Below are 27,004 nucleotides of genomic sequence, written 5' to 3'. Positions count from 1 at the left end.
GATGGACAGTGGATGATGATTTCCGTGAACATATGTATTTGGACAGGAGGAAGTGGAAGAGGCTCATTACCAGTACCCAGGAAACTGGAACTGTTAAATGATGATGATTCTTTTGTGATGGTTTGCCCTTGTGGCTGCATACTTCTGTTGCTCCAGCCCGCAGCAATCAAAAAGAATGTTCAGTGTGACATTGACTTTGTTATTGGCTGCTGTTTTTTTACACAAACTTCAGGGATGTCTGGTGGTTCTATTCTGATGACTGCTTCTCAGTTTCTGGGCCGTACCCATAAACTCGTGTCTCATCGCCTGTGATCAAAGTGCTTGGAAAATTGTGGGCTACTGTTTGTATTTTCCAAAATGGCCTGTTCGATTTTCAGGCAGTGTTGCCTCTGCTTCAGTGTCAGGGATTTCGGTATGAATTTTGCAGACTCCCTCCTGGAGCACCAATTGTTCATCTAAACTGAATCTACCAGTCCAATGCTTACCCCTTTCTCATTTGCGTGTGCTTACACTGTGACAGGTCGGCACTTTCTCAGCGTGGCGTTGTCATTTCGACTTGTCGAGTGACTGCCCTGACACTTTTGGCTGTCCACTGCTTTGTGGCCATCTTTGAAACTGTTTTACCACATCTTTGGGCCGGCCGCGGTGGTCTCGCGGTTCTAGGCGCGCAGTCCGGAACCGTGTGACTGCTACGGTCGCAGGTTCGAATCCTGCCTCGGGCATGGATGTGTGTGATGTCTTTAGGTTAGTTAGGTTTAAGTAGTTCTAAGTTCTAGGGGACTGATGACCACAGCAGTTGAGTCCCATAGTGCTCAGAGCCATTTGAACCACATCTTTATCTGTGAGTTGCTCATGTTTAGCATCGACTCCCTAGAGCAGTTGAATCTTTTGAACGGTTTCCACTCCAGCATCTTTCGTGAAGTATTATTGTCAAAAGTGTGGTCTCGTGGAGTATCGAGTGACTCGATTGAATACATCTCAGTACAGAAGGCGAGGCATATTATCTCGGATGGAATGATATTGACATAAATAGAAATAGCTTCAGGTGTGCCATAGGGAAATGTGTTAATACACCTTCTGGTCATGTTGTGTATATTAATGGCTTTACACACAATATTAATAGTAACCTCAGACTTTTTGTAGATGATGTAGTTCCCTACAATAAAGTATTACCTCAAAAAAGCCGCACAAATGTTCAGTCAGGTCTTCACAAGAATTCAGAGTTGTCTAAAGATTGCCCTCTTTTTTTTTTTTTTTTTTTTTTTTTTTTTTTTTTTTTTTTTTTTTTTTTTTTTCTTCCTTCCCCCCTTAAAATTGTCCAGTTCACAAAAAAGGAAAAAAAAAGTTGCATCATGTGACTACAGTATCAGTGAGTCACTGTTGGAATCAGTAAACTTATACAAATATGTGGGTGTAACACTTTGTAAGGATTAGAAATGGAACTCGAGCTTAAGTCTTAGGGTTGGAACTTCAATAGTGGCAACTATTTATTTACAGCTCGTACAAATTAGATAAGTGTTTCAAAGTTTTACTGGCCTTCAAAGTAGTCACCAGCATTGAGTATAACCCGTTGCCAGTGATGTGGAAGTCGTAGGATATGCTTAGCAGTGCCAGTTGTGTTGACAATTCGAGCGCCACACAAATTTGTAGCAGTTCTGAAGCGAATGCTGAGAAGTGTTTCCTTCAGTTTAGAAATCGAGTTGAACTCACGAGGGCTTAAGTCAGGGGAGTGCAGTAGGTGGTACAGCACTTAGCAGCCCCAACAGTCAAACAAATCAGTAGCAGCTTGCACTGTATGTGCTTGAGCGTTGTCCTGCAAAATGATGGTCAGGTCCTGCAAAAAATGACATCATTTCTGTCTCTAAGCTAGTCGTAGGTTGTGTTCCAAAAATGAACAGCATAGAGGCAGAAGTTGAGGACACATTCTGCAGGACCTGACCATCATTTTGCAGGACGATGCTCAAGCACGTACAGTGCAAGCTGCTACTGATTTGTTTGACTGTTGGGGCTGCTAAGTGCTGTACCACCTACTGCACTCCCCTGACTTAAGCCCTCGTGAGTTCAACTCTATTTCTAAACTGAAGGAAACACTTCTCAGCATTCGCTTCAGAACTGCTACAAATTTGTGTGGCACTCGAACTGTCAACACAACTGGCACTGCTAAGCATATCCTACGACTTCCACATCACTGGCAACGGGTTATACTCAATGCTGGTGACTACTTTGAAGGCCAGTAAAACTTTTAAACACACATCTGTTTTGTACGAGCTGTAAATAAATAGTTGCCACTATTGAAGTTCCAACCCTCGTATATAAGGTGGAAACTTCAGTTCATTGGTAGAATACTAGGGAAAGGCAATTTGTCCTCAAAGGAAACTGCACACAAAAAGACTCGTGCGACCTATCCTACAATATTACTCATGTATATGGTACCAGAAACAGTAGGATTAACAGGGGATATTAAACTTACACAGTGAATGGCAGTGTGAATGGTCAGAGGTTTGTTGGACCTATGGGAGAGTGAGGAAACTGAGCTGACACACACTCAGATGGTAAACACAAACTATCCTGAGAAAATCCTAAGTGTGAACTTCAAGGAACTGATGTTGAATGTTGACTCTTAGGAAAATGTTATAACCCCTCGTGTATCACTCGTATAGGGATCGAGAGGGCAAGATTAGAATAATACAGCACACACAGAGGCTTTCAATCATTCTTCCTGTGCTCTGTATGTGAATGAAATGGGGAAGAAGCCCTAATAACTGGTACAGTGGGAAGTACCCTCTGACATGCACTTCAGTTGTTTGCAGGGAGTAGATATAGATGCATCATAAATGTTTTGGCACGTTTCATGCTATATTGCTGCTCTTAAATGAAATCCAGTGAGCACTTGCGACACATCCTCATTCACAGGCTGATTGACACTCTCTGCTGGTGGGAAAAATATTCACAGCATTTGCACAACTGCCTCCCACGGTATTTCCACTGAAGAAAGTCTCCTGCACTTCATATTTATTTATTTTTTATTTTTATTTTTTTTCCCCCTCCACTGGAAAATGAGGCAATTCAATCGTCGTCATCATCCTGGACAGTTTCCAGCCTCTGGACAGGTCTGTTTGGGGAACATAAGCCTCTCCATCATCTTCTTGAAAGCCTGTCATACTTGGTTTGTGGATCCTCCAACAGTGCTACGTGTTGCTGATATTTTTGTTGGTGTGGTGATGGTGGTGGGAGACGAATTTTGATGAAAGATATGCTGTACGTGTGAAAAAGTTATTGAAAAGTGGGAGTTAAACTTCCTTATTAAATTGATGACTGCTTAGACATTGCAAAAGCGTAGTGACTGAGCTAACAGAAATGAATTTAAAATTTCAGAGAGGAGGACGCAGAAGAAAGAAGCTACGTCGCTGTGATTACGATGACAGTGACAACAACAACGTGGATGCTGTTGCACACAAAATACCAGTGGTGAGTTACTCGATTTAGAATACTTTCACACAAGAGCAACATGATAGACCACAGTTTTAAGTGCAGTGGATCAGGGTGTAAGATACATAACAAAGGTGATTACAGCTTATGAGGGGAGCACTGTTTTGTAATAGAGGGACTTACAGTTTGTGTGTCAAATTTGTGTAGATGTTCATCATCGAAAAAATTTTTCGACTCTGTGCCCTTAAAATGTTTCCCCATATTACAAACTTGCAGTTTTTGCATCTGTTTATTCCCACATACGTTCAGTTTTCTACATCAGTATATTCATCTTTTATGTTGGCTCTTTGCAGCTACTACTTATTGCAACATTCCTGTTCACTCTCAGTTTAATTTTATCTATATTTAGCCTTCTTGTAATAAAACGTAGGACTGGAATTGTAACACACAATATGTGAGCCTCGTGATATGTGGTTGGGAGAAATCGTTATCTAATTAGCAGTTTACTTGGGAGCAAAGAATTTACTTTCTGTTGCGTCTGCCCTGAAAAAATTGTGAGCTGAATGTGTTTCTGCTGTTTTGTCATTTTGTGTCGGATAGCTGTCAAGGACGAATGTTACTATAAGTAATTTTACTATTCACATCTTTAAAAAATATTACACGGGTGCTTTATGTAGTTGTTCTCACCATTCACCGAGGTGGTTGTATTTTTGCTTGCAGAACCCTCGGGATGTGATCGTAAAAGACGAAATAATTGTAAAGAGAGAAGTCGAGTCTGATTCTGAAGATGTGGTGGACACAGGTAGACAACAGGTAAGGTGGAATGAAGATAGTGTTCCATAAAGAATAATTATACTTGTTAATTTTGTATTAACAACAGCCTCAGTTGCAATGTTTACCTAGATTTACCTAGGTTTCAGTCGGGATAACCCAACCTCCTTCAGAAAAAAGGAACTAAGATTTGTCCATAATGGACAACATCAAAAACTAAAAACTATAATATAGTAATACATCATCATATTGCAATAACTTATCTGGGAAACAGCCTCGGCCCCACTTCGCAACCACAGTACGGCAGAAACGGATGTCGTACTGGAAATTGCTGTAGCCTCGAGAGCACGTGCGCGATAGTGTGTCGTGCGCACTTGTTAACACTGGTACCGACATGTACTCCTAAACTTAAAATTTTACAAATAACCAGGTGCGACTAATGAAATTGATGTATACGTTATCCTCCCAAGGAACAAAGATATATCGACTGTCTTAACATTTGTAATAATTTGTTGGACGTCAAAAGTGAAGGGAGCAACGAGTTTACTATTTTAAGCTGACCTAGCATATTCGAGCTAATCATCGAGCTTGACCGCGTGAGGATAACTACGGGTTTGAAATACCAGATAATCCCAGCTATTCAGCAAATGGGAGTGCTAAAAACATGTTGGCAAGGGTATAAAGGGGAGGAGATTCAGTGGAGGTGCTCAGGCTGCAGGTATCACCTGAAGATGACGGCAAGGAACGCTGTCGAAACGTTGTGGTTTCAAAACGACTGCACCCGGCTGGAGACAGTACAAACAGTGACAAAAAATGTTTCTAGTGAAGTTCTATTCAAAGGGGATCATATCCCTGTTTAAGCAAGATAACTAGTTTTCGAGGTATTCTATCTAGAAGATAAAAAAGCGCATTAGCCTTTGATGCATAATTTTCAGCGTTGATAAGAATTCATTTAAATATTTCTTTCTTTTTCTCCATAACTACTTGCTTTTTATGTATATAGACTCATTTGTGTGGCACATGAATGTTACTATTAAAATCTGATGGAAGAAAAAGAATGTCCTTTTAAAAATGACATATATTCATTCAGAACAGTCCTATTATACAGTTTTTTTGTTCAGTGTTACACACCTTAACATTTACATTGGAATCAAAATAATTTGTTATGAAAGGTAATCAGCAATTACTTTCTTTTAATATTTTAGCAATCCTTATGTTCAACACTTACACAACTAAAATATTGCAATATCTGTTGAGCAAATAAAACAGTATTCCACCACCGTATAGTGTTTGGTCAGTTCCATTTTTAGAGTTTTTATGGTCATCGTATCTGCTTCAGGAAGACATACATTGACTTTCAGCAATAAATAGTGCAGTGAAAATTGACATTTCTCTGAAAAATCTGCAGAAGTGCACGTTTATTGGAAAGCAGCATCAAAATGGGTGTCACGAGGGAGGCTCCTTTCTTGAGCAGAAGAGGGTTTCAACAGTAATTTAGCATACCAGTCTCGATGATAATGAGCTTCTGCCACTGATTCCAAAACACTGCCGATATGTTTGGCAACCTCCCTACTGAAATCACCACTGAGTGTGTCTGCTTTCTCAAGCAAACTATGTTTGTGTCCTGTCAGGCATTGTGATTTGTAGAGTAGTGATGTTGATATAGATGTAGATGTGGAGAATAAGCTTACCATTCCACAGCATTTTTTGGAGCAATTTTCTTCTTTTGGGCTCCAAGTCACATTTGTCAGCATGCATGAAAAAGTCCTTGTTGAAATTGAGTGAATGAGATAAAGACAATCTTAAAACTCGTATCACCTACTTGTGCATACATCTTGTTATTTAGCTTCTTTACTTTACATTGTTTAATATGCTCACATCGACATACGTTCTACACTTCAGTTGTTCCAATATTGTCTTTTTAAGAGTATGAGCCACTTCTTTCTGGTCCCTTGCTGACCTGTAAGGCAGTTTCTCTTTTGATGTCTGTCCTTTCTAAATAGATTAACTGCAAATAAAACCAGTGTTATAGCCCAGCAGTATTGTTCTCTCGGTCCACACAATAGAAGGGAGGATAAGAAGAAACACAGCATAACACAACAAACTGAACTTTTCTGCGTGACTTTGATATATTCGTGACACAAAGTCAACTAAATTAGACACGTGTAGAGAAAAGTGGCAACAGACAAGTGATAAGGGAATGGGAAGGGGAACATGGCATTTTCATTGTTTGGCACCAGTCGTGATTTCAACATTATGTATACCATGTACGAGATGCAACAATAAAGTAATGAGGCTGATATGAAAAAATCTGCCGGAAAGTTTCATATCAGCGCACACTTCGCTGCAGAGTGAAAATCTCATTTTGGATCCTTCAAAGTAGTTCCCTTCTGATCACACACACTTATTCCAGTGCTTCTGCCATTGATGGTAACATTTCTGGAACTCATCTTCCATAATATCCTCAAAGACCCTCATCACAGCTTTTTGGACATCTTGTATTGTTTGAAGATGGTGTCCCTTGACTGCCGTTTTGACTCTTGTAAATAGAAAAAAAGTCCCACGCAGCAATATCTGCTGAATAAGGTGGCTGTGGTGGTACTGAAATTTGTTTTGAGGTTAAATGTTGCTGTACTGACAGAGCAGTATGGGATGGTGCATTATCATGATGCAGAATCCAATTATTAGTAATGTTGGAACCGACACAAAGAACTATTTTGCGAAATCTTTCTAAAATTTCTTTGTAGTAGTATTGGTTAACTGTTTGTCCAGGAGGCACCCACTCTCTTTGAACAATTCCCTTGAAATCGAAGACGCACACAAGCATGCATTTCACTTTTGACTTCGACATGCGAGCTTTTTTTGGTCTGGGTGATCCCTTTGAGCACCGTTGCGAACTTTGGCGTTTTGTCTCTGGAGCATACTGAAAAAACCAACTTTCATCACCAGTGATAACACGGCTCAACAATTCTGGATTGATTTCCGTCTGCTCTAACAGGTCGGCTGCCACATTTTTCCGTGTTTCTTGCTGTTGTGATGTGAGATTTTTGGGGACCATTTTTGCACAAATTTTTCTCATACCAAGATCTTCAGTTATTATTAGACGAACCGTTTCTAGATTGATGTTCAGTTCTTCTGCAATTATTTTCACGGATAATCTTCGATCAGATCGTACGAGTTCACGCACCCTGGCCAAGTTGACATCTGTCTGTGAGGCTGATGGTCGTCCACTGCGGTCTTCACCTTCAACATTTGTTCTGCCTTCACTAAACATTTTATGCCAACGAAAAACTTGAGCTCTTGACATAACCTTCTCTCCAAAAGCCTTCTGAAGCTTACCGTAAGTTGTTGCTGCATTTTCACCCAATTTAATGCACTCCTTGCGCAATATTATGCAGTTCCATTTCCGTGACGAGAGACACAAACGCGTGTTAACTTACTACAGCACAACTCACGACTGAGCAGTTGCATCGATGTGCCGCTTGGACTAGAAGCAGCTTATAGACCGAGGTCAAAGATATTGTGCCTACTCAGGCCTGCAGGGTTGCAACACCTTGCAAAGAAAATCGGTCTCATTACTGTGTCGCACCTTCTATATTAAAAAATATGTAACCAGTGTCAATGCAAATGTATATTAGAGTATCTGGTAAATATCTGAAGTTAAGAACTTTCAAGATTTTTGGTAATAACATAGTAGCAGCAGCAGCATATATGACAAGGAGTGGGTAACCGAGTAATCTTTTACTTGTGTTTTGAAAGTGGGTGGTTTCCACTCCTCCTGTCTGAGGTCTACCAGCAGCCTATTACATTTGAGGGTTGTCCAGAAAGTAATGTATTGCATTTTTTTCCTTCAACAATTCTTTATTGAACATAATGAGAACTCCACACGTGAAAGAATGGTATTGTATCTACACAACCTATTTTCCACATAATCTCCATCCCATTATATGGCCTTCCTCGAGCATGAAACGAGGGTGTGTATGCCCTGTCAGTACTAATCCCTGTCCCGGTTGTGGAGCCGGTGCTTCACCGTGTGAATCACCTTGTCATTGTCCTGCAAATGTCTTCCACAAATGGCACCGTTATCCCATTGACTGCTAGAGGTGCACCGTCCACTTTGCGCACCGAGGTGCCGCGACCTGCAGCGTAATCTGGCTACTTGCGCCAAGTGCCTGTCCCTCGGAGCCGCTGCCGGGACTGGAGCGGCCCGCGCTGTCCGACCCGCCCTGTGCTGAATACTTCTGGACCGACTACGAATCGTGCAGAGCCGGTGTGAATTTTGGCGAGTTTCAGGTGTAATATCTCGGCAATAGTTTTTGTAAAGAAATCAGATTTGCCCATCTCGGACAACTTTAAACATTCTCTTAAGAATAATATTGAAATAAATATTACGAGCCATATTGAGTCAGAAAATTGTAAGTATAATCGGCCAAAAAAATTAGGCCCTGAACAAATTTCGAAGTGTGGCTTCTTGCATCTCCTGGACCAATGCTATGACGAACGTGATACTTGGCATGTAGTAACCTAACAACACGAGGTTTTCAAATATGAAGTTTCATTTGTGTAGCGCTTTCCAGTACTGAATGAATTAAGTGCAAAATTGAAGATTTTGTATAAATGTCAAAATGCGGTATTTTTGTTCTAATTTTGCTAAAAAAACTATGTTCTATAAAACATTCCAAGTTGTATAATTAGAATGATAATTAGGTATGAAATTCAGTCTGGAAAACAATGTAAACTTCGGATTTGCTTATCTAGTAGGGTGATGATGAAAATGAAATTTAGAGTGCAATAGATTGATAGCGCAAAGATGTTGTTGCTTTTGTTGTTGTTGTTGTTGTTGTTGTTGTCGTCGTCGTCTTCAGTCCTGAGACTGGTTTGATGCAGCTCTCCGTGCTACTCTATCCTGTGCAAGCTTCTTCATCTCCCAGTACCTACTGCAACCTACATCCTTCTGAATCTGCTTTGTGTATTCATCTCTTGGTCTCCCTCTACAATTTTTACCCTCCACGCTGCCCTCCAATGCTAAATTGGTGATCCCTCGATGCCTCAGAACATGCCCTACCAACCGATCCCTTCTTCTAGTCAAGTTGTGCCACAAACTCCTCATCTCCCCAATTCTATTCAATACCTCCTCATTAGTTATGTGATCTACCCATTCTAATCTTCAGCATTCTTCTGTAGCACCACATTTAGAAAGCTTCTATTCTCTTCTTGTCCAAACTATTTATCATCCACATTTCACTTCCATACATGGCTACACTCCATACAAATACTTTCAGAAACACTTTCCTTGCCACTGCCAGTCTACATTTTATATCCTCTCTACTTCGACCATCGTCAGTTATTTTGCTCCCCAAATAGCAAAACTCCTTTACTACTTTAAGCGTCTCATTTCCTAATCTAATTCCCTCAGCATCACCTGACTAAATTCGACTACATTCCATTATCCTCGTTTTGCTTTTGTTGATGTTCATCGTATATCCTCCTTTCGAGACACTGTCCATTCCGTTCAACTGTTCTTCCAAGTCCTTTGTTGTCTCTGACAGATTACAATGTCATCGGCAAAGTTTTTATTTCTTCTCCATGGATTTTAGTACCTACTCCGAATTTTTCTTTTGTTTCCTTTACTGCTTGCTCAATATACAGATTGAATAGTGTCGGGGAGAGGCTACAACCCTGTCTCACTCCCTTCCCAACCTCTGCTTCTTGTTCTTGCCCCTCGACTCATAACTGCCATCTGGTTTCTGTACAAATTGTAAATAGCCTTTCGCTCCCTGTATTTTACCCCTGCCATGTTTAGAATTTGAAAGAGAGTATTCCAGTCAACATTGTCAAAAGCTTTCTCTAAGTCTACAAAGATATGGAATCTATTTTCCAATAATCCGCAAATTAGTCGAAAACATGTTGATTTTTTAAAAAAGTTGAAAGCGGGGTATATTTGATACTTCTTTTACAAATACCATTTTCTGTTAATGCTTCAAAGCCTGTCTGTTTCGAACAACCAATTTTAAGCCCCCTCCCCACCCTCTCCAGAACAGTGAGTTTAATTTCCATTATTGGCTAACAACAGAGGCAAAGTAGCGAGAAAAATTGCACTGAGAACAGAGTTTTAACTTCGGGATGTTATTTCTCATTGAGCAAAGGTGTTTGAAATCATTTATCAAAAATAGGTTTTGTACAAGTAGACCGAATGTGATCTATATTTGCATTACTAAGGATAAAAGAATATAACTGTCTATGTTACGTGTTAATAATTTAAATGTATCAGAAATAGATTAATATATGGGTTTTGTTGTACTGGTACAAAGTACTAGGTGTAATTACGTTTGTCACAGTACAGATGTTGCACCATCTCAGTCAACAAGTCTGTTCATTTGCAGCAAACCGCTACATAGGAACTAGTAGGCATTGTTTGAATTAATTTTACACTTGGCCGACCGCGGAGGCCGAGCGGTTCTAGGCGCTTCAGTCCGGAACCGCGCTACTGCTACGGTCGCAGGTTCGAATCCTGCCTTGGGCATGGATGTGTGTGATGTCCTTAGGTTTAAGTAGTTCTAAGTTCTAGGGTACTGATGACCTCAGATGTTAAGTCCCATAGTGCTCAGAGCCATTTTGAATTTTACACTTGTTGCATCTATTTCCCATCCTTCTTTTCAATCCAGGCTTTGGACCAACACTGGCAAAGTTAAAAATAGATTTACATAATTTATTATATATAGTAATTCACCCAGAAGTGTTAAATATTCTCAGATTTAGTTCCCAGTGATTAGTAATGCTTCTTTTTATGATAAAGCTCAAAGCGGGGCACGGCACATAATGGAACATTGCAAGTTTTGCTTTGGTCTCTAGTTTCCCAGAGCTCTATCTGTTTCGTGCAAACCACGCATTTGCGCACTTTTCTGCAAATGTTCACTCACAATAACAGCCAGAATATGTCTCCTTGTCAACTGCAGATGATTCTCGTCATCGTAGCTCCTTCCCCTACCAGCTTTTTTCTGTTGTGTAGCATGTTTTTCGACGGTCTCCCTTACAAGAGAAAGATAAAACTCTGCGAGTGCGGTTTTTTGCCCTGTTAGCGACCGGTAGAGAATATGAGCATTCAGAATGCACAAATCCAGAATGTGAAAAAAATATTTATTGTACCTTTTCACAGTGTTACGCACTGATCTCACTGAGCTCAGTAACATGTCACAATGGTCAACTGCACCCATACTCTATTTGCAATCTACAATACGTTGTGGTTTCTTTACTTTTTTTGCCATTATTTGTCAGTCTTCCCTGTTTCAACCATTTGTGTTGTGTGACTTACAGTCACCGTGCGCGCCTCTCTCTTATCGCAACACTCGATAGTAAGGATCTTGTCAGTGGACTTACTCAGTGTCTCCTCGTTTTAATTTCTTCTGCAGTTTTGGCATGTTGCGCCTACTCTTACGAACAGTGCCACGTGTGGCTGTTCCGTGGTTGTGAAGCCAGAAGAGGAGGTCCGGGCTGGAGTACCAGTTATCAACATACAGAGTATGACCCTGTTCTAAATGCTGTCCCATAAGAGTTGCCAGTACGTCACGACTTTTCCCTAAATTGTAGAACCCAATTTCTGTTCATGTATATACAGTAAAATCCCAAATACGCCCACTCTGACAGTCACAAAGTACAAATGGCTTTATTCCGAATCTGCTTTGTTGGAATCAGTTGCTTAAAAGATAATCGTCCTGTGAACAGCAAGACACTTTCATCTATACAAAGCTTGTGATGTGGACGAAATGAACTAAGAAATGTCTTGGGAGCTTTGTCAACAATTGTTCTAATTTTAAATAGACCGTCTCCTCCAGTACTCACGAGAGTTATCACTGAAGTGTAGCGTTCTCAGAAGTAGACAAAAACGGTCTCGGGACATAATTTCTCTGAAAACTGGTGTGTTCAAGAGTGTGTCTCTGGACCAATAATCACTTAATTAGAACTTCTTAACTTGCACCATTAGAAGGCAAATAGCAACAAAGCAATACATGTTCTCAGATCCAGTGTCTTTCCACTTTAGCAGTTGAGAATTTGCAGATTCTGTAGTATTTTCTCTCATGCAAACATAAAAACGATTTGTTTCATCTGTAATAAATTGCAACACTTCTTCAGGCATAAATATCTGAAAAAATGAAAGAATGGTTGGGGTCAGTATCTAGTTGACATTTGTGTCCTGAACTTGAGGCATCAAAGTAATGGTTTTAATAGCTGAAAATCTGTTTCTTTCCTGTCAAACTTGTCACTTTCTGATTCCTTGGATTCAGAGAAACTGTTGACTGTAATTCTTGCTCTCCACTCTGATGTATAGGGCCGAGGACTACAGCTTCGAGATTCTGTCAAAGACTCGTCACTGCTAGCAACGTCAGATAATTCACACTCGCTGTCGCCCCTAGTGAGTGTATCCAGGATCTCTTTATATGTGGAACCACGGTGACGTAACATTTCTCCTGTAGAAAACAAGAAAACTGACGAAAACACGGGAAGTAAAGTTGAATTTTGCAAAGAGGGAACACAGCAACAAATGTACACACTCTCGAACTATACAGTAAGACCACTGAATAGCTACTGGAAGAGCAGGGTGGAAAGACAGCATTGCACGTTTACTCGTCTGTCGCGCTCTGGTAGCTGTGACTCAGCACGTGTAAACTTGCCCCTAGCAGTGAAAAGGCCAGCACACGGTACACGTCGACACGTCCTTAGCGCTGTAGGGAGAGCCAAAGGGCCACACTTAAACACGTCAGGTCCACCAGGGGAAGGGCGAGGCATGGCGAGTTAACGTGTCTCCGGCAGTCAAAGGGTTAATGGGCCAAACGAGTGGAAGCTTGCTGCAACTTGTCAGGTGTGACAGCCACGGGTGGTTTTCCTGACCGTTGCAAATCGTCGAGCTCCGCCGAACCACATTCTGATGACCCCACCCTCTTTGCGCAGCAAGTAAACTTCTCTCGACAGCAGATGCTCCGTAGACTTTGTACGAGCATTTGTGAATATTCCCCACAGTTAATTTTCTCTGCAGTGAGAAATTCAATGACGACATGTCGCTTGCAATGTACATTGCGTACAGACACCATTTTGAAGCTGTCCTGCCGCTTCGCTGTCTGTCGGAAGTGACCGAAACCTGGCGCAGTCACTCGGCAGACTTCAAATAGTTTCCTTGAATTGCATAAGGAAAATCCTGGGAGGGTTCCTTTGAGAACAAGTAGTTTGATTTCTAGTCACAATCTACCAGAATCCGAGCATTTGGTGTGTATGTCACGATGCTGATGGGGTTGTTAAACCCTAATCTTCCTTTTTATTCTTGTCTTGCGGCTGTGAATTTCATAGTTTATCTTAAATTTATTCTTGTTATTAACAACGAATTGAGTATGCAAAAGTAGTTCAGCACACGAATGTGAGGGTTCCAAGGTTCATAAAGAAGGTTCTACAATAGGTTTGGCTATTGGATAATGCAATACCCGTACTGAACACTTCATAGAATATTTTTTGGGCCTAGAATAGTTTTTGGTCTTAGCTGCATTTCCCTCAGAATATTATGCTGTAGGATAGGACTGATAGTGTATCTTGTCTGTAAATGAATACCAGTGGCTGTACGATTAATATTTATCGTTGATGTTAATTTGGAATTACATTTCTCAGAATTGCTAAAGATTTGCCATTACTGTAACTGCCTGTGGTGCTAGCTTAGCAAGTAAACTCGTGTTTTTCAGGAATTTGAATACTTGTCAGTCAGGGAGGAACCATTAGAAGACCCTGATGAATCCACGTTGTCAGCAAATGAAGAGGTGAGAACTACACATTTTTAATATCATTTTACTTGTTCCGAGTCTCTTAGCAGTGGCACACCCTTGAGGAGATGGTGATAAAAATGTAAAATTAATTAGCCTAAAGGAAATAAAACAGTCTAGCCGAAAAATTAAAACAGAAACTTTGGTAATTAATAATTGGAAAGATCAGCATGTCAGTTTATCTTTGCTACAAAGTGGCTGTCTTGATGGTAAGTAGATAGTGATGATAAGTGGATACAGAGATATTTTTGTCAGTTTTTTTGTGAGTCAATATTCAGTTACATTAAAAAAAGTTAGTAATTGTTACCAAGTTTGTAGCTTCCATTAAAACTGAGTATGTAGAAAGTTGAGCACTTGGATGCGCAGGGACACGCCTGTGAGGGAAAGTTAAATATTAAAAGAAGCTGTGCCCGGTAATTCACATCTCAGAAGGGTTATTCTAAAATTGCTGAAAATGCGCATAAATAGTAGTATCAGTTTTATAACATTTTTTGGTGTTCGGACCAAGTCAGATCTGGATCGTAACTCTATCTTTAGGAGATACAAGATTTGGCTAAAAATAAAACTTGTTTTTCTCTTAAAAAAACAGACCTCAAAATCAAATGCCGAGGCACGTGACATCTCCCCTCCTCACTCCCCTTACATGGTCACCTGCTGACCCCTCAGACAACCAGTAGACCAGTGGACTTTGTTTGTGTCGGATTGTTGCAGCCGATTGAAAAAATGCTTAGTGTCTTAAAAGAGTAACAGAGTACGGTGAAATTTTTAGTGAAACATTTGAAGTCTGTCACAGAGGCCCATTCGTTGTTCTGCACAGGTTTCTGAGTGGTTCAAGTGATTCAAAGAGGGTAGAGATGGGATTAAAGAAGAGTCACGTCCCTCGTAACCCTGAAGATCAGCAATGTACTGAAGCATTGAAAAATTGGAGATTTAATCGAAAAAAAAACCGTTAGTTCAGTATTCGTGTGGTTGCTTATATTGCAGTGATTGACAAACAGTTACGCACATCTTGCATGCAAATTTCTGTGTGATGGAAGTTTGTTCAAAAATAGTGTCCAAGAGCCTGATGCCTGAACAAAAAGACTTTCTTGTGAACATTTGTGCTGACTCTCTGAAAACCATCAAATTTTTTGAAATAGTAATAACATGTAATGAATTGTCATTTTTAACTTAAAAGGGTGGTTTGAAAAGCTCTCTCTGAATCGCCACGAGAGATCAGTGCTAGCATAACGAGTTGTTCACACGATATTCATTGGACTGCTGGCTGTAAACACGTGCTACGTCAGTGATCTTGGAAGAGAGCTGTGGTGGTGGCGTGGCTCTGTTGTTGTTCCCGCGTAGTGATTTGTGAAGATGGGAAAAAATCTAGATTTGAGCAGCGATTAAGTGCTCCGTAAAGAAAGGTATGAGAGCAAAGGACATTCGTGCCGATTTCTGGAATACACTGGGGGACTGTGCTCCTTCGTACTCGACTGTTGGCAGGTGGACAAATGAATTTAAGTTTGGTCGGGAGAGCTTAGATGGTGATCCGCGGTCGGCCAAGATGTGTCACTACTCCAGAAATCATCCCAGAAGTGCACAAAATGGTCACGGAAGATCGCCGATTGAAAGTGCGTGAAATTGCTCACGCTTGCCACATGTCATCTGTGTATCACGTTTTAACTGAAGAATTATAAATGAAAAAATTTTCTGCAAGATGGGTGCCGCAACTCTTTGATGCGTGCCTGGACACGTGTCATCGCCATGGCAAAATTACACAAACTGAGGTATGAATTGTTGCCACACCTACCTTATTCACCTGATACACCTATGTCAGACTTTCATGTCTTCCGAAAACTGGAAATTTTTCTTGGTGGACGAAGATTCACTTCGAATGAAGAATTGATTGCTGGAATTGACAACTATTTTGGAGGCCTGGAGGAAACTCATTTTCGAGATGGGATCAAGGCATTGGAACACCGTTGGACCGAGTGCATTAATCTACAAGGAGACTACATTGAAAAATAAAAAAAGTTACAGTGATGTAAGTACTTTTTTTCTATTCCGTTCCGAGACCTTTTCAAACCACCCTCATACAATTTCGAAACCTAGTGCACTGATCGGCACATAAAGACCCCCGCTTTACTAAAACTAAAGAATGCTGGAATGTCAGATTGTACTTCAAAGGAATGATTGTTGTTTTCTGTTGTTTTTCCTTGCACGTGAGACAGTGTATTTTAATCAGGTACCTGAAGCTCAAACTGTAAATCTGTGCTCTGTCAGTGTGTCAGAAGGAAACAACCTTAATTGTGCCAAAACAAGTCTGGATTCTGCACGAGGACAGGACCTATACTGCGTGGGTTGTCAAATCACTTTTGGTCTAGTGTGGGATCCCGATGTTGCAACATCTATCGTGCTCACCAGATCTTGCTCCGAGTGACTTTTTCTGTTCCCAAAAGTGAAATCTGCACTGAAATGAGTGAGATCTGAGGCAGCTGAAGCTGTGAAAGAAAAAGTGATGAGGCTGTAGACAAGCTATCAGAAGATAACTTCAAACACTCCTTTGAGCAATGGAAAATTCACATGGAGCAGTGGTTAGATGATGGATGGAGTATTTGAGGTTGTAAACTGTCACACTCCATGCATTCTGAGATATTTGGCTCAAAATTGTGAAGTCCCATGACAGCCCACACTGCTCTCAAGAGATGGGAATGGAAAAAAGTAAAATGAAATTGAAAACTGACTCTCACTTGGACCTCCGTGAAGAAGATTGTTTGTGTTTCCACGATAGGTGCGTCCGATCTCTAGGCTGATAGTTGAGGTGTGACGTAGCAGCATTCCGTTCAGAACATTGGGGAAGGCTGCCAGATTTCAACAAACAAACTGTGTCAGCATCTCATTTCTCATTCATCATGAGAACTCCATAAATATGCAGACAATAGTTTGAAAGTGTGACCACAATGGAATTTGTCTGTGTTGTTACTCAGGTAAGTTCTACCATCATACAGCCATTTGACACAATATCTCTCTCTCGCTTGCCTTTGTTTTGTGTGTATTTTAGCATTTGGGCATGGTGTTCTCCTGTTGACCGAGCAGTGATTTGTGATAACATCTACAACTTCAACAGTTTAAGCTCCCTGTGACACTCATTTGTCTGTTATCCTACCAAATAATTGAGCTTTTTGTATCTATGCTTGAGGGTTTCATTCAACATACACTTCTTTGATTCTGTCAGCAGCTTGAAAGGCAAGACTACATACAGTGAGGAATTGAGAAGAAAATCATTTCTATTTGCTTTTAAAGCTCTTTTCCTTTCTGAATTTTCAAACAAAACAAAAAAACTACTATATAATGTGTATCCAAGTTGAACTTCATCTTCATTATTACATGCCTCAAACTACTTTTTCAGTATTTATAAATAATTAAAGACACTGTTTCAAACTGATTGCTACAGTATCTTCTGTCATTATTTGCTACTAAGAACTTAAACATTATTTAAGATAATGATTAACTTTTATTATATCAGTGAGGGCTGGTATATGATATTTACTAGACTTGAAACTGACTTTTTTGCATAAAAATCAGATTTCATTTTCTCTGCATACAATGTTGGTACTTCCGAGCAGTATCTGAAATGTCACAGGGATTTCTGCTATCAAAAGTCCATCCACTGCACACTGTCAAAGGCATACCTCAAATACATAATATAAAAAAATAAACATGCGCACAATATATCATCTACATGGAAGTAACAACTTCGGGGGACTACTGTGTTCCAGTTGAATTATATGACTCAAACTGTAACAAGACTAACTGTACACACGCTTGTTCACACGTATAGACAAGGATACACAAAATATACCATCTCTGATGCTTAAGGTGAATTTCTGAATTTGATTCGGCACACGTCTCTAACCTCACACTCTTTTCAAAATTGTAATCTTCTTACACCGTCCTAATTTCTATCTGCTTCTACACATTTACATGAGTGCTCTGCAATTCACACTCAAGTGCCTGGGCAGAGGGTTCACAGAACCACTTTCACTCTATTTCTCTACCATTCCACTCTCGAATTGCGCGTAGGGAAAGTGAACACTGAAATCTTCCCACGCGAGCTCTGATTTCTGTTATTATATTACAATGATCATTTCTCCCTAGTAGGTGAATGTCAACAAAATATTTTTGGATTTAAAGGAGAAAGTTTGAGACTGAAATTTTGTGAAAATAAATCGCCCTAATAAAAACACATTTATTTTAATGACTGCCGCCCTTATTCACATATCATATTTGTGACACTCTCTCCCCTATTTCACGATAACACAAAGTGAGCTGCCCTTCTTTGAACTTTTGCGATGCTCTCCGTCAGTCCTACCTGATGAGGCTCTGGTACTGCACAGCACTACTGTAGCACAGGACGGAGAAATGTAGTGTAGGCAGTCTCTCTCTACTGGCTTCGTTGCATTTCCCGAGTGTTCCGCCAAATAAAATGCAGTCTTCTGCTGCCTTCCCTACAATATTATATATGTGATCGTTCCAATTCAAGTTGTTTGTAATTCTAATTCCTGGGTATTTAGTCATATTGACAGCCTTCAGATTTGTGATTTACTGGGTAACTGAAATATGGTAGACTCCTTTTATTGCTCATGTGGATGACCTCACAGGTTTCATTATTTAGGATCAGTTGCCACTTTTTGCACTATACAGGTATCATGTCTGAATCATTTTGTAATTACAATTGTATGAAAAGGATAGAGTGCTACTCACCATATAGCAGAGATTCTGAGTCCCAGATAGGCACAACAAAAAGACTGTCAGAAAAGTAAGCTTTCAGCAGCCAAAAACTCCTTCGTTGGAATTTGGCAAAATACACACACACACACACACACACACACACACACACACACACACACACACACTTGTTTTGATCTTCTGATGATTTCATTAGACTGTAAATGACAGCATCATTTGCAAACAATCTTAAGAGGGCTGCTCAGATTGTCCCCTAATTCATTTATGTAGATAGGAGCAGCAGAGGGCCTATAATACATTCTTGGGAAATGTCGGACATCGCTTCTGTTTTACTTGACTTCTTTCCATCAGTTACTATGAACTGTGACATTTCTGACAGGAAATCACAAATTCAGTCACAAAACTCAGAAGCTATCCAAAGACACGCAATTTGATTAGGACCCCCTCGTGAGGAATGCTTTTGAAAGCCTTGGGAGTTTGGGAATCTGCGGCTTACGATAGTTGCAGTGATTGAGAGGCTGAGGTTGGTCACAAGAGCCAGTAGGAGAGGAAGCCGGTGCCTGGGTCGGTCAGTACGGCAGTCGTAAGGTGGCCGCCGTAAGGGCGGGTTTTGTACTATTGTACCGTACTTTTGTGTTGGTGTTATTTAGTTGAGTAGAACACACTGTTTGATATTCTGAGTGTATCAGGGATAAAAAACAGGGATTGGAAGGTTATCTTTGAGTTGTACAGAAGCAGGACTGCAGTTTCACGAGCCAAAGGATGTGAAAGGCAGTGAGAAGGTAGTGAGACAGGTTCTAGCCTATCCTCCATGTTATTCAGTGTGTGCACTGAGTGTGTTACTAAAGGGAAAATAAATAAAAACTCTAAAGTTTGTTGATGACATTGCAGCTCTTTCAGAGATAGCAAAGGACGTGAAAGAGCAGCTTGAATGGAATGGAAAGTGCTGTGGAAAGAGAGTGCCACACCGAACATTTTCATTTCTTCTAGGTTTATATATATATATAAAGATGATGTGACTTACCAAATGAAAAAGTGCTGGCAGGTCGACAGACACACAAACATACACACAAAATTCAAGCTTTCGCAACAAACTGTTGCCTCATCAGGAAAGAGGGGAAGGAGAGGGAAAGACGAAAGGATGTGGGTTTTAAGAGAGAGGGTAAGGAGTCATTCCAATCCCGGGAGCGGAAAGACTTACCTTAGGGGGAAAAAAAGGACAGGTATACACTCGCGCGCACACACACACACACACACACATATCCATCCACACATATACAGACACATTGATCTGCTTATTTATTTCTTATTGTTACGGAAGTATTGGTGTGTTTGTTTATTTCATACGTTAATTCAGTGACTTTAAGAATATAATTTGTTTGATTTTTCAAAGAGGTATTTTTTCTTGGTTTTTGTTTTATTGTTTTGAAGATGCTCCAACTCATCTTTGCATGGTGTTCCAGAGTATTCATAATCCTAAAGCCTAATTGCATTGATTCTGACAATGGTGGCCCTTCCTTTATGTATTTATTGTTCTTTTTTGTTTGCCTTGTCATAAACACAGGCACACTCTAATCAATTACAGGTGTAAAAAGGGAAATCACATGCAGATATTCAATGGAAGAATTGTCATGGAGCTTGCTACTGAGTATTGTTCATCACTTTGTGAGCACTTGCTAAATTTGATTGTTGTGATTGTATAATGGTATTGTGTGTGAAATAAATTACAGAAACATGTGCATGAGAGAGAGAGGGGGGGGGGGGGATATAAGTGTGTGGGTTGATATAATCAACAACTTGCAGCAGCAAGAGTTATTACAAAAGATACTGTGCACTATAGTGACATTATCTTCAAATAGTGCAGTTCCTAAAGCAATTCAATGAATATATTGCTCTCTAGTTCATATGTCTGGAGTGATACATTCATAAAGGGAGGTGCCCAGGGGAGGGGTGAACTTCTTGGTGGTGGTCTAGGTTAGGGTCACAGATGTCACACCCTGCAGCCATTCACACAAGTGGTCTCTCGTTTCCAAGTATCGACAAAAAGTATTTTGTGTGATGAGTTACACCCCTTCAAAATAATGTGATACTCGGAGCCACAGTGACATATAGAAGTGAATGCATTAAGATTTTAAAATCTTTATGAAAATTAAGTAGTCATTATTTTTTTAGTTAATTCGTTAACATGTTATTTCTAATCCTTTGCACGTCACTTTAATCGTTGTTTTAAATTTGTTTCATTTCTTTTTTTCCTTCCTATTTTTTTTATTTGGCATATTTATGCATGTGACTGTAATTATTTTTATTGATCTATGATAATATTTAAATGTTTGAAAATGCTGCTTTCATTAAAAAACAAAATACAAAATAACCTATTTATATTGGCTGAGAAGTGGTGCCAAATATGTGTGTGTTAAAATGTGTACATTTTTCTACATTAAATCTTCATGCAAACTTTTAAAACATAATTTCTTGTTGCATAGTGGACAAAATGATGCAGATGAGGATTTGAATGAAAGACAGGATTATAGATAAAATGGAATTCAAGCAAATTGAGGAATGAAAATAATGAACATAGATGAAAACATATAACAACTTTGGAAGAAATTAAATTGAAGTTAAAATATAAAAATAATTAGAATCATGTGTACAATGATTTATAAGGGAAAAAAGCGATATTAAAATGATGTTGGAAAGGATTAGAAATTTAAAAAAATGCATTTAAACCAATTAACTAAATAAAATTTGTCAGTCATTTTAATAAGAATTTGAAAGTAAAACCCTCGTGATGGCAGTCAACCCACAGCTTCCAGTGCATCAGGTATATATCTTAACCACTACCCTACACCACTGCTCTGGAAATTACTATTACTTCGAAGGCTCTAAGAGTATCACGCAATATTGTTTTTCATCAATTACTCGCAAATGAGAGCCAACTAGGGTGAATGGCTGCAGGATGTGTTACCTGTGACCTTACCCTACACTACTGTGTAGGTGGTTTCTAAAAGTTGATCTCACACCTGGGGACTTCTTTGTGTCGGAGAAGTTGGCATTTTTATGGAGATGTACTGAAATTTTACTACTTTGCTACTGAAACAGCTTTGGATGAATATGATCCCATTGAATTTTTGCCCACTTTCATGTTGTGTGGTGGCTTGTAGACTGCAGCTGTAGTAGTAGTAGTAGTAGTTGTTGTTGTTGTAACACTATTACTGGTATTGTGTATCATTGTTTGTTTTTATGTTTTCAGTCATGTGAACAAGTGGGTCATGATCAGGAACTGCCAGTTATCATCAAAGAAGAAATTGTAAGTACACACTGGCCAAATTTGTTGACTATCTTCTTCAAAGAAATTCATTAGCGTCTACATAACAGTACCAGTATAGAATATATGGGCAATCTATTGATACGGAGAGGCATACAATGTGCTGTTGTATGCCAGACTTTCTCCTGGTGTACACAGTGTTCAAATAATGTACGGTAGTGCAGCTATTTCACATTGTGCTGTAATGTCGTTCTGTTTGTCACGCAAGTCAGTGTGTTACTTATAAACCCATTTTAGCATCTTTCTTTTAATGTGACCATAAGAAGCCTAAAGTAGTTCACTGGCATCAGAGACCTCAGTTTGAGAATGAAATTTCTGAAAATAAACATTTGGAACACAGCATTTTATAGAAGTCAATTGTGGTCTGTGGAGAAACTGAGAAAGAAGAGAATTGAACAATTTGAGATGCAACATACAGAACACTGCTGAAAAATTAAGTAGGCTAACGAGAGATGATGTTAGGTGGAAGTGAGGAAAGAACTCTGTGAGACATACTGATTAGAGGAAGGACAGGGTCATGCGACACTTGTCAGGCTTCAAAGGCAGTAAAAATCACAAAAATTTAACCGAAAACTAAAACGATGAAAAATTCCCGGAATTCTAAAAAATTCCCGGGTTTTTCCCGGATGAAAAAATTCGTGGGAAAACCTACGATAATATATCAGGGTGTATACGACCCGGTACAACCGGGAGATCTGGGAAAACCCACAAATTTTTTCATCCAGGAAAAACCCGGGGATTTTTTAGAATTCCGGGACTTTTTCATCGTTTTAGTTTTCAGTTAAATTTTTGTGATTTTTACTGGTAAGAACCAATAATCTAACAAAGGATATTACTGTATCCCACTTCTGCAGAGTAATACTGCAGCAACAAAACATGAATGATAGATAGATGGAGGGTAGGGGGGGGGGGGGGGGGGAACCGAAAATAAAACTTATTTGCAAAGGAAATGTGCCACATACAACAACAAAACAGAGTGCACATACAAGCATCTGCCAACAGCAAAATGTGTCAGAGGCCTTAGGAAGACTACGCAATGCTTCCTAACAACTGCCTCCGATGAGCATGATGTGACAGCTGTGATTAATTTGAGCAGTTGCAGGCAGGCTCTTGTGCATTCGCAGTCGAGTCGCGTATGAGTAGTACCTTCTCCCGCTCTGGCTACAGAAGTGTGGCTGGGCGCCACTCTCTAGTATTGCCCCGGTTCGGAAATATTGTAGATCCGGAGTTGATGCATAGAGCAGTCTGAGTTGTGGTGGGGAGGTGGGTAGTCTCCATGTGACCTGTGTTTATGTTTAGTGATTTTGCTGTTTCCTCTTCATTTATTGCTCTCACATTAAATGAAAACAAAATGGATTTCTGTGGCCAGGAGCTATCAGATAATTAAAATGTGTTTGCATAATTACAGAAGGCTAAAATATCTTAGTAGTTCCAGATTTTATTTCCACCTTTTTGACAGTAAAGCAGTGTTTGCATAATTACAGAAGGCTAAAATATCTTAGTAGTTCCAGATTTTATTTCCACCTTTTTGACAGTAAAGCATTAATCACCTTGCAGAACTATTAAGTTATTTTTGTCGGTTTGCTAAAGAGATTTGGCTTTTGTTAATCTTTTCCGCTGAGGTAGTCAGTTTATTTGAAATGAGGTGTTTAATTTCAGACTGTTGGCTCGTTTCAACTGTTAGCTTCATTTTAAGTGCACGTTTTCCATCTCATAGCTCGTATGGCATTACGCCATAATAAAGAACCAAACATGAGATAGTGCAGTACTGGAACTCCAAGAAAATTTACATACGAGTGTGGACTTTAAGCTGAATTGTGCATTTTAGTGTGGTTCATGAAATTCCAATGCTCCTGAAGTGTCCTCTGATGTCTCGTTCTTATACGACACAATGCAGGAACTTTTAATGTTTTACACTAACGAACATGCGGCCTTCCTGCATCATCATAGGAAGAGATCAGGGCAAGCGCAGTGACACCTGTTATCTGGCGCTTTCTGGCAACTGCTGTAACAAACGTATTCCTAACAGGCGCTCTGCATCGCGGTGTAGCTTGCTCGCCAGGTTTCGAGAGGGTGCGTTTCTGGATGAGGTATCGAGTATATTGCTTCCCCCTACTTATACCTCCCGAGGAGATCACGAATGTAAAATTAGAGAGATTAGAGCGCGCACGGAGGCTTTCAGACAGTCGTTCTTCCCGCGAACCATGCGCGACTGGAACAGGAAAGGGAGGTAATGACAGTGGCACGTAAAGTGCCCTCCGCCACACACCGTTGGGTGGCTTGCAGAGAATGAATGTAGATGTAGGTTGTGGGAAAATATTGTGAATTGTGGTTTGAAAAGCATTACTTTCAAAGTAAATTTCCTTTTACGCAATATGTACTACGTGTGAGAATGTACGATGAATTTCTTAAATCACTCAGCGTTTGACTCTCATTTAAAAATCAACTCTTTGAGGACGACCATCCAGAAGAATTTCGAGCCCAGATCATCAAACATTAACGTCGTTATTAAATATTTTACTTCCACATCTGTGTGATGTATCGTAAAGTGTAACACGCTCAAAAAAGATGAACATTATAAGTGGAAGCTTAGCTTCTCTTGCAGCTTATTAATCTTAGAGACCAATATTATAATTGAAAGCTTTGCTTTTCTTGTAATTTAAACCATTAACTTTTCTTATTTGTGTGTCGGGGCTACTTAAGAGTGATCTCGCTATTGGCAGACTACGTCACACGTCCTATTCTGTCATCAGCTGGCGAGATCACGTGACACGAGCTGTGACTGGCTTACAAAAACACGTTGCTATCTCAGTTCTGTGCTTCGGAAAGTAACATACGGTGTTTGGTGGAATTCAAATTTATACCTTCATAAAACTGAAACGTGCGGCATTCTTGTTGCTGAACATCAAAGATCTTTCCAAAATGTGGTTTTGTTTTTTCCCCCCTGAGTTTCGTTTCTTAAAGTGCCGGGAAATTCTACGCCGGTGTATAAAACCGTAAACATCGAAAGGATTGCTAAGTTTTACAGTGCCGAGGAAAAATATACTGTCACTTAACACGGAAAAATTGTATTTTCATCCGGGAGAAAGTGTATTTTCAACTGGGAAATCCGGGAATTTTTTTTTTTTCTTGTCCACGTACACACCCTGAGAGATGTCGGTGGCGTCCAGGTCTAGAGATCGTGAGATCGTGTCTGCGTGTGACCTGCAGCAGGTAAGCTGAACGTACCCTCTGCCGAGACGGTGTCGGCCACATCTGGCCTCTGGTGGGTTGCTCTGAAGGCCCGTGCAGCTTGCCGTCTCAATGTGGTGCTATCGACCGTGCGTCATATCAGTTCCAGTAAAATGACCTGGCACCGTTACCTAGGGCTCGGGAGATGACAGGTGTGGATAGACACACACTGTTTTGGCAGGTGGTGCACTACGGACACAGCTGATAGTGGCCCAGGAGGAGGTTGCAAGTGGAGCTTTCAGATCGACCAGTAGACGGCACCTGAGCTCGTACTACTGGCGAAATACACAGACTGCTAAGTAACCCAGTTGTCAGATGGGGAGCAGATAGTCTGAAGGGTTACTGCGACTTGTGCTAAGCGTGTGTACTCATTCTAATGAGGTTACGGGAAGGCAATAGATTAGAACTCTAACAGGGTAATGAGATAAGTGTGTAGCTGTCTCGTACACGTACAAAACTGACAAACTTCTTAACTTCGTCTAGAGAAAAACTTATGTTGTGGACAACACTTAATGGTTTAATAGACTTTGTTGCTAATAACTTTGTTCCATTTTAATGTTTGGCTGTCCTACTGGTTTTTGTCACCATTCTGTTTACTAATTGGACTACCTCTACCTCTGCCGTGGGTTTCACTGCTTCGACTCGCAATTTCCACAGCTTTGCACCTCTACACTAGTCATGGGGTGCAGGTGTCTGTTGTGGTCGATAGAGAAGTCTCCGAGTAGGAGTCTCGTGGAAATGTTGACTCGGATGTGGGCTGAGAAGTGTTTGTGGGCTGTTTACAGTGAGTAATCACTGGAAACCGGTGTAGCCAGTACGCAATCTGGCCACTGATGCTTTTCGCCGTAGCGTGACGGATTAGAAGAAAACGGGCGATACTGGTGGGGTATTTCGGTAAGAAATTACATTAAATTGAGTAACGGAGTTTTGTTTCTTTAGGCAGCGAGATAACTGACCACGTCTGAAGTAGACAGGATAAAATGCGGACTGGCACTGGGAAGAAAAGTGTTTCTGAAAATTACAAGTTGATGAACATGTAATATAAATTCGAGTGTACTACGTGTTCTCTAAAACTATTTTCTGGAATGTAATCTTTAATGGAAGTGAAATAAATATAGACAATAAGCAGTTAAAGCAGGAAGAGACTAGACACTTTTTAAATGTGGTGCAACAGAAGAAAGCTGAAGATTCGTTGTGTAGATCGAATGACTAATGAGGAGATTATGAATTGAATTGGGGAAAAAAGCATATCTGTGGCACAATGTAACTAAAAGGAGGAGCTGGTTGTGTGGTGTTTTGGTGGACGGTGTTGTCGAATATTAGTAATTTATGTCTTCCTTTCCTTTTTCATTCTCAACCGTGTTAGTTTGTAAGCAGACTCTGACTGTATTTCTGTTGCTGTTTAGATAATCCACAACACATCTTTCGAGGCTTCCGTCAAATAATATGAAAACTCATTATTTTTTACCAGAAAACCATCTATTGACTTCCCTAGCATACATTATCTGTACTTTCTTTCAATTCTCGAGATCAATCAAAGGAGGAAACCAGAAAAGCACATCATTTGTTTGAAAATGTTATTCCCTGTTGTTCATTTGTGTGTCTCATCTTCGGAACTCTGTGCCTCTCGAAAGCAGGCCAGCAGTCCTCAGAGCTTCCAGTCTCCCCCTAAACAGGTATGCCATCTCGTGAAGTTAGTGCATTTGCAATCTGATTGGCC

General features: G+C 40.2%; 1 protein-coding gene across 1 annotated transcript in view; it reads left to right on the top strand.

Moving 5' to 3' along the window:
• The window catches only part of LOC126212991 (uncharacterized), a 238,705-nt gene that overhangs the window by 193,297 nt on the left and 18,404 nt on the right, over window positions 1–27,004 (top strand). The window contains exons 10-13 of the mRNA XM_049940533.1: window positions 3,376–3,468; window positions 4,150–4,242; window positions 13,923–13,997; window positions 21,979–22,035. Of these exons, the coding sequence (XP_049796490.1) occupies window positions 3,376–3,468; window positions 4,150–4,242; window positions 13,923–13,997; window positions 21,979–22,035 (318 nt within the window). The remainder of the gene's footprint in view (window positions 1–3,375; window positions 3,469–4,149; window positions 4,243–13,922; window positions 13,998–21,978; window positions 22,036–27,004) is intronic.

The sequence above is a fragment of the Schistocerca nitens genome, chromosome 11 (assembly GCF_023898315.1).
Source record: "Schistocerca nitens isolate TAMUIC-IGC-003100 chromosome 11, iqSchNite1.1, whole genome shotgun sequence".
In the NCBI taxonomy this organism is placed as follows: domain Eukaryota; kingdom Metazoa; phylum Arthropoda; class Insecta; order Orthoptera; family Acrididae; genus Schistocerca; species Schistocerca nitens.
The sequence above is the reverse complement of the archived record's forward strand: the minus strand, read 5'-3'. Positions and strand labels throughout refer to the sequence as shown.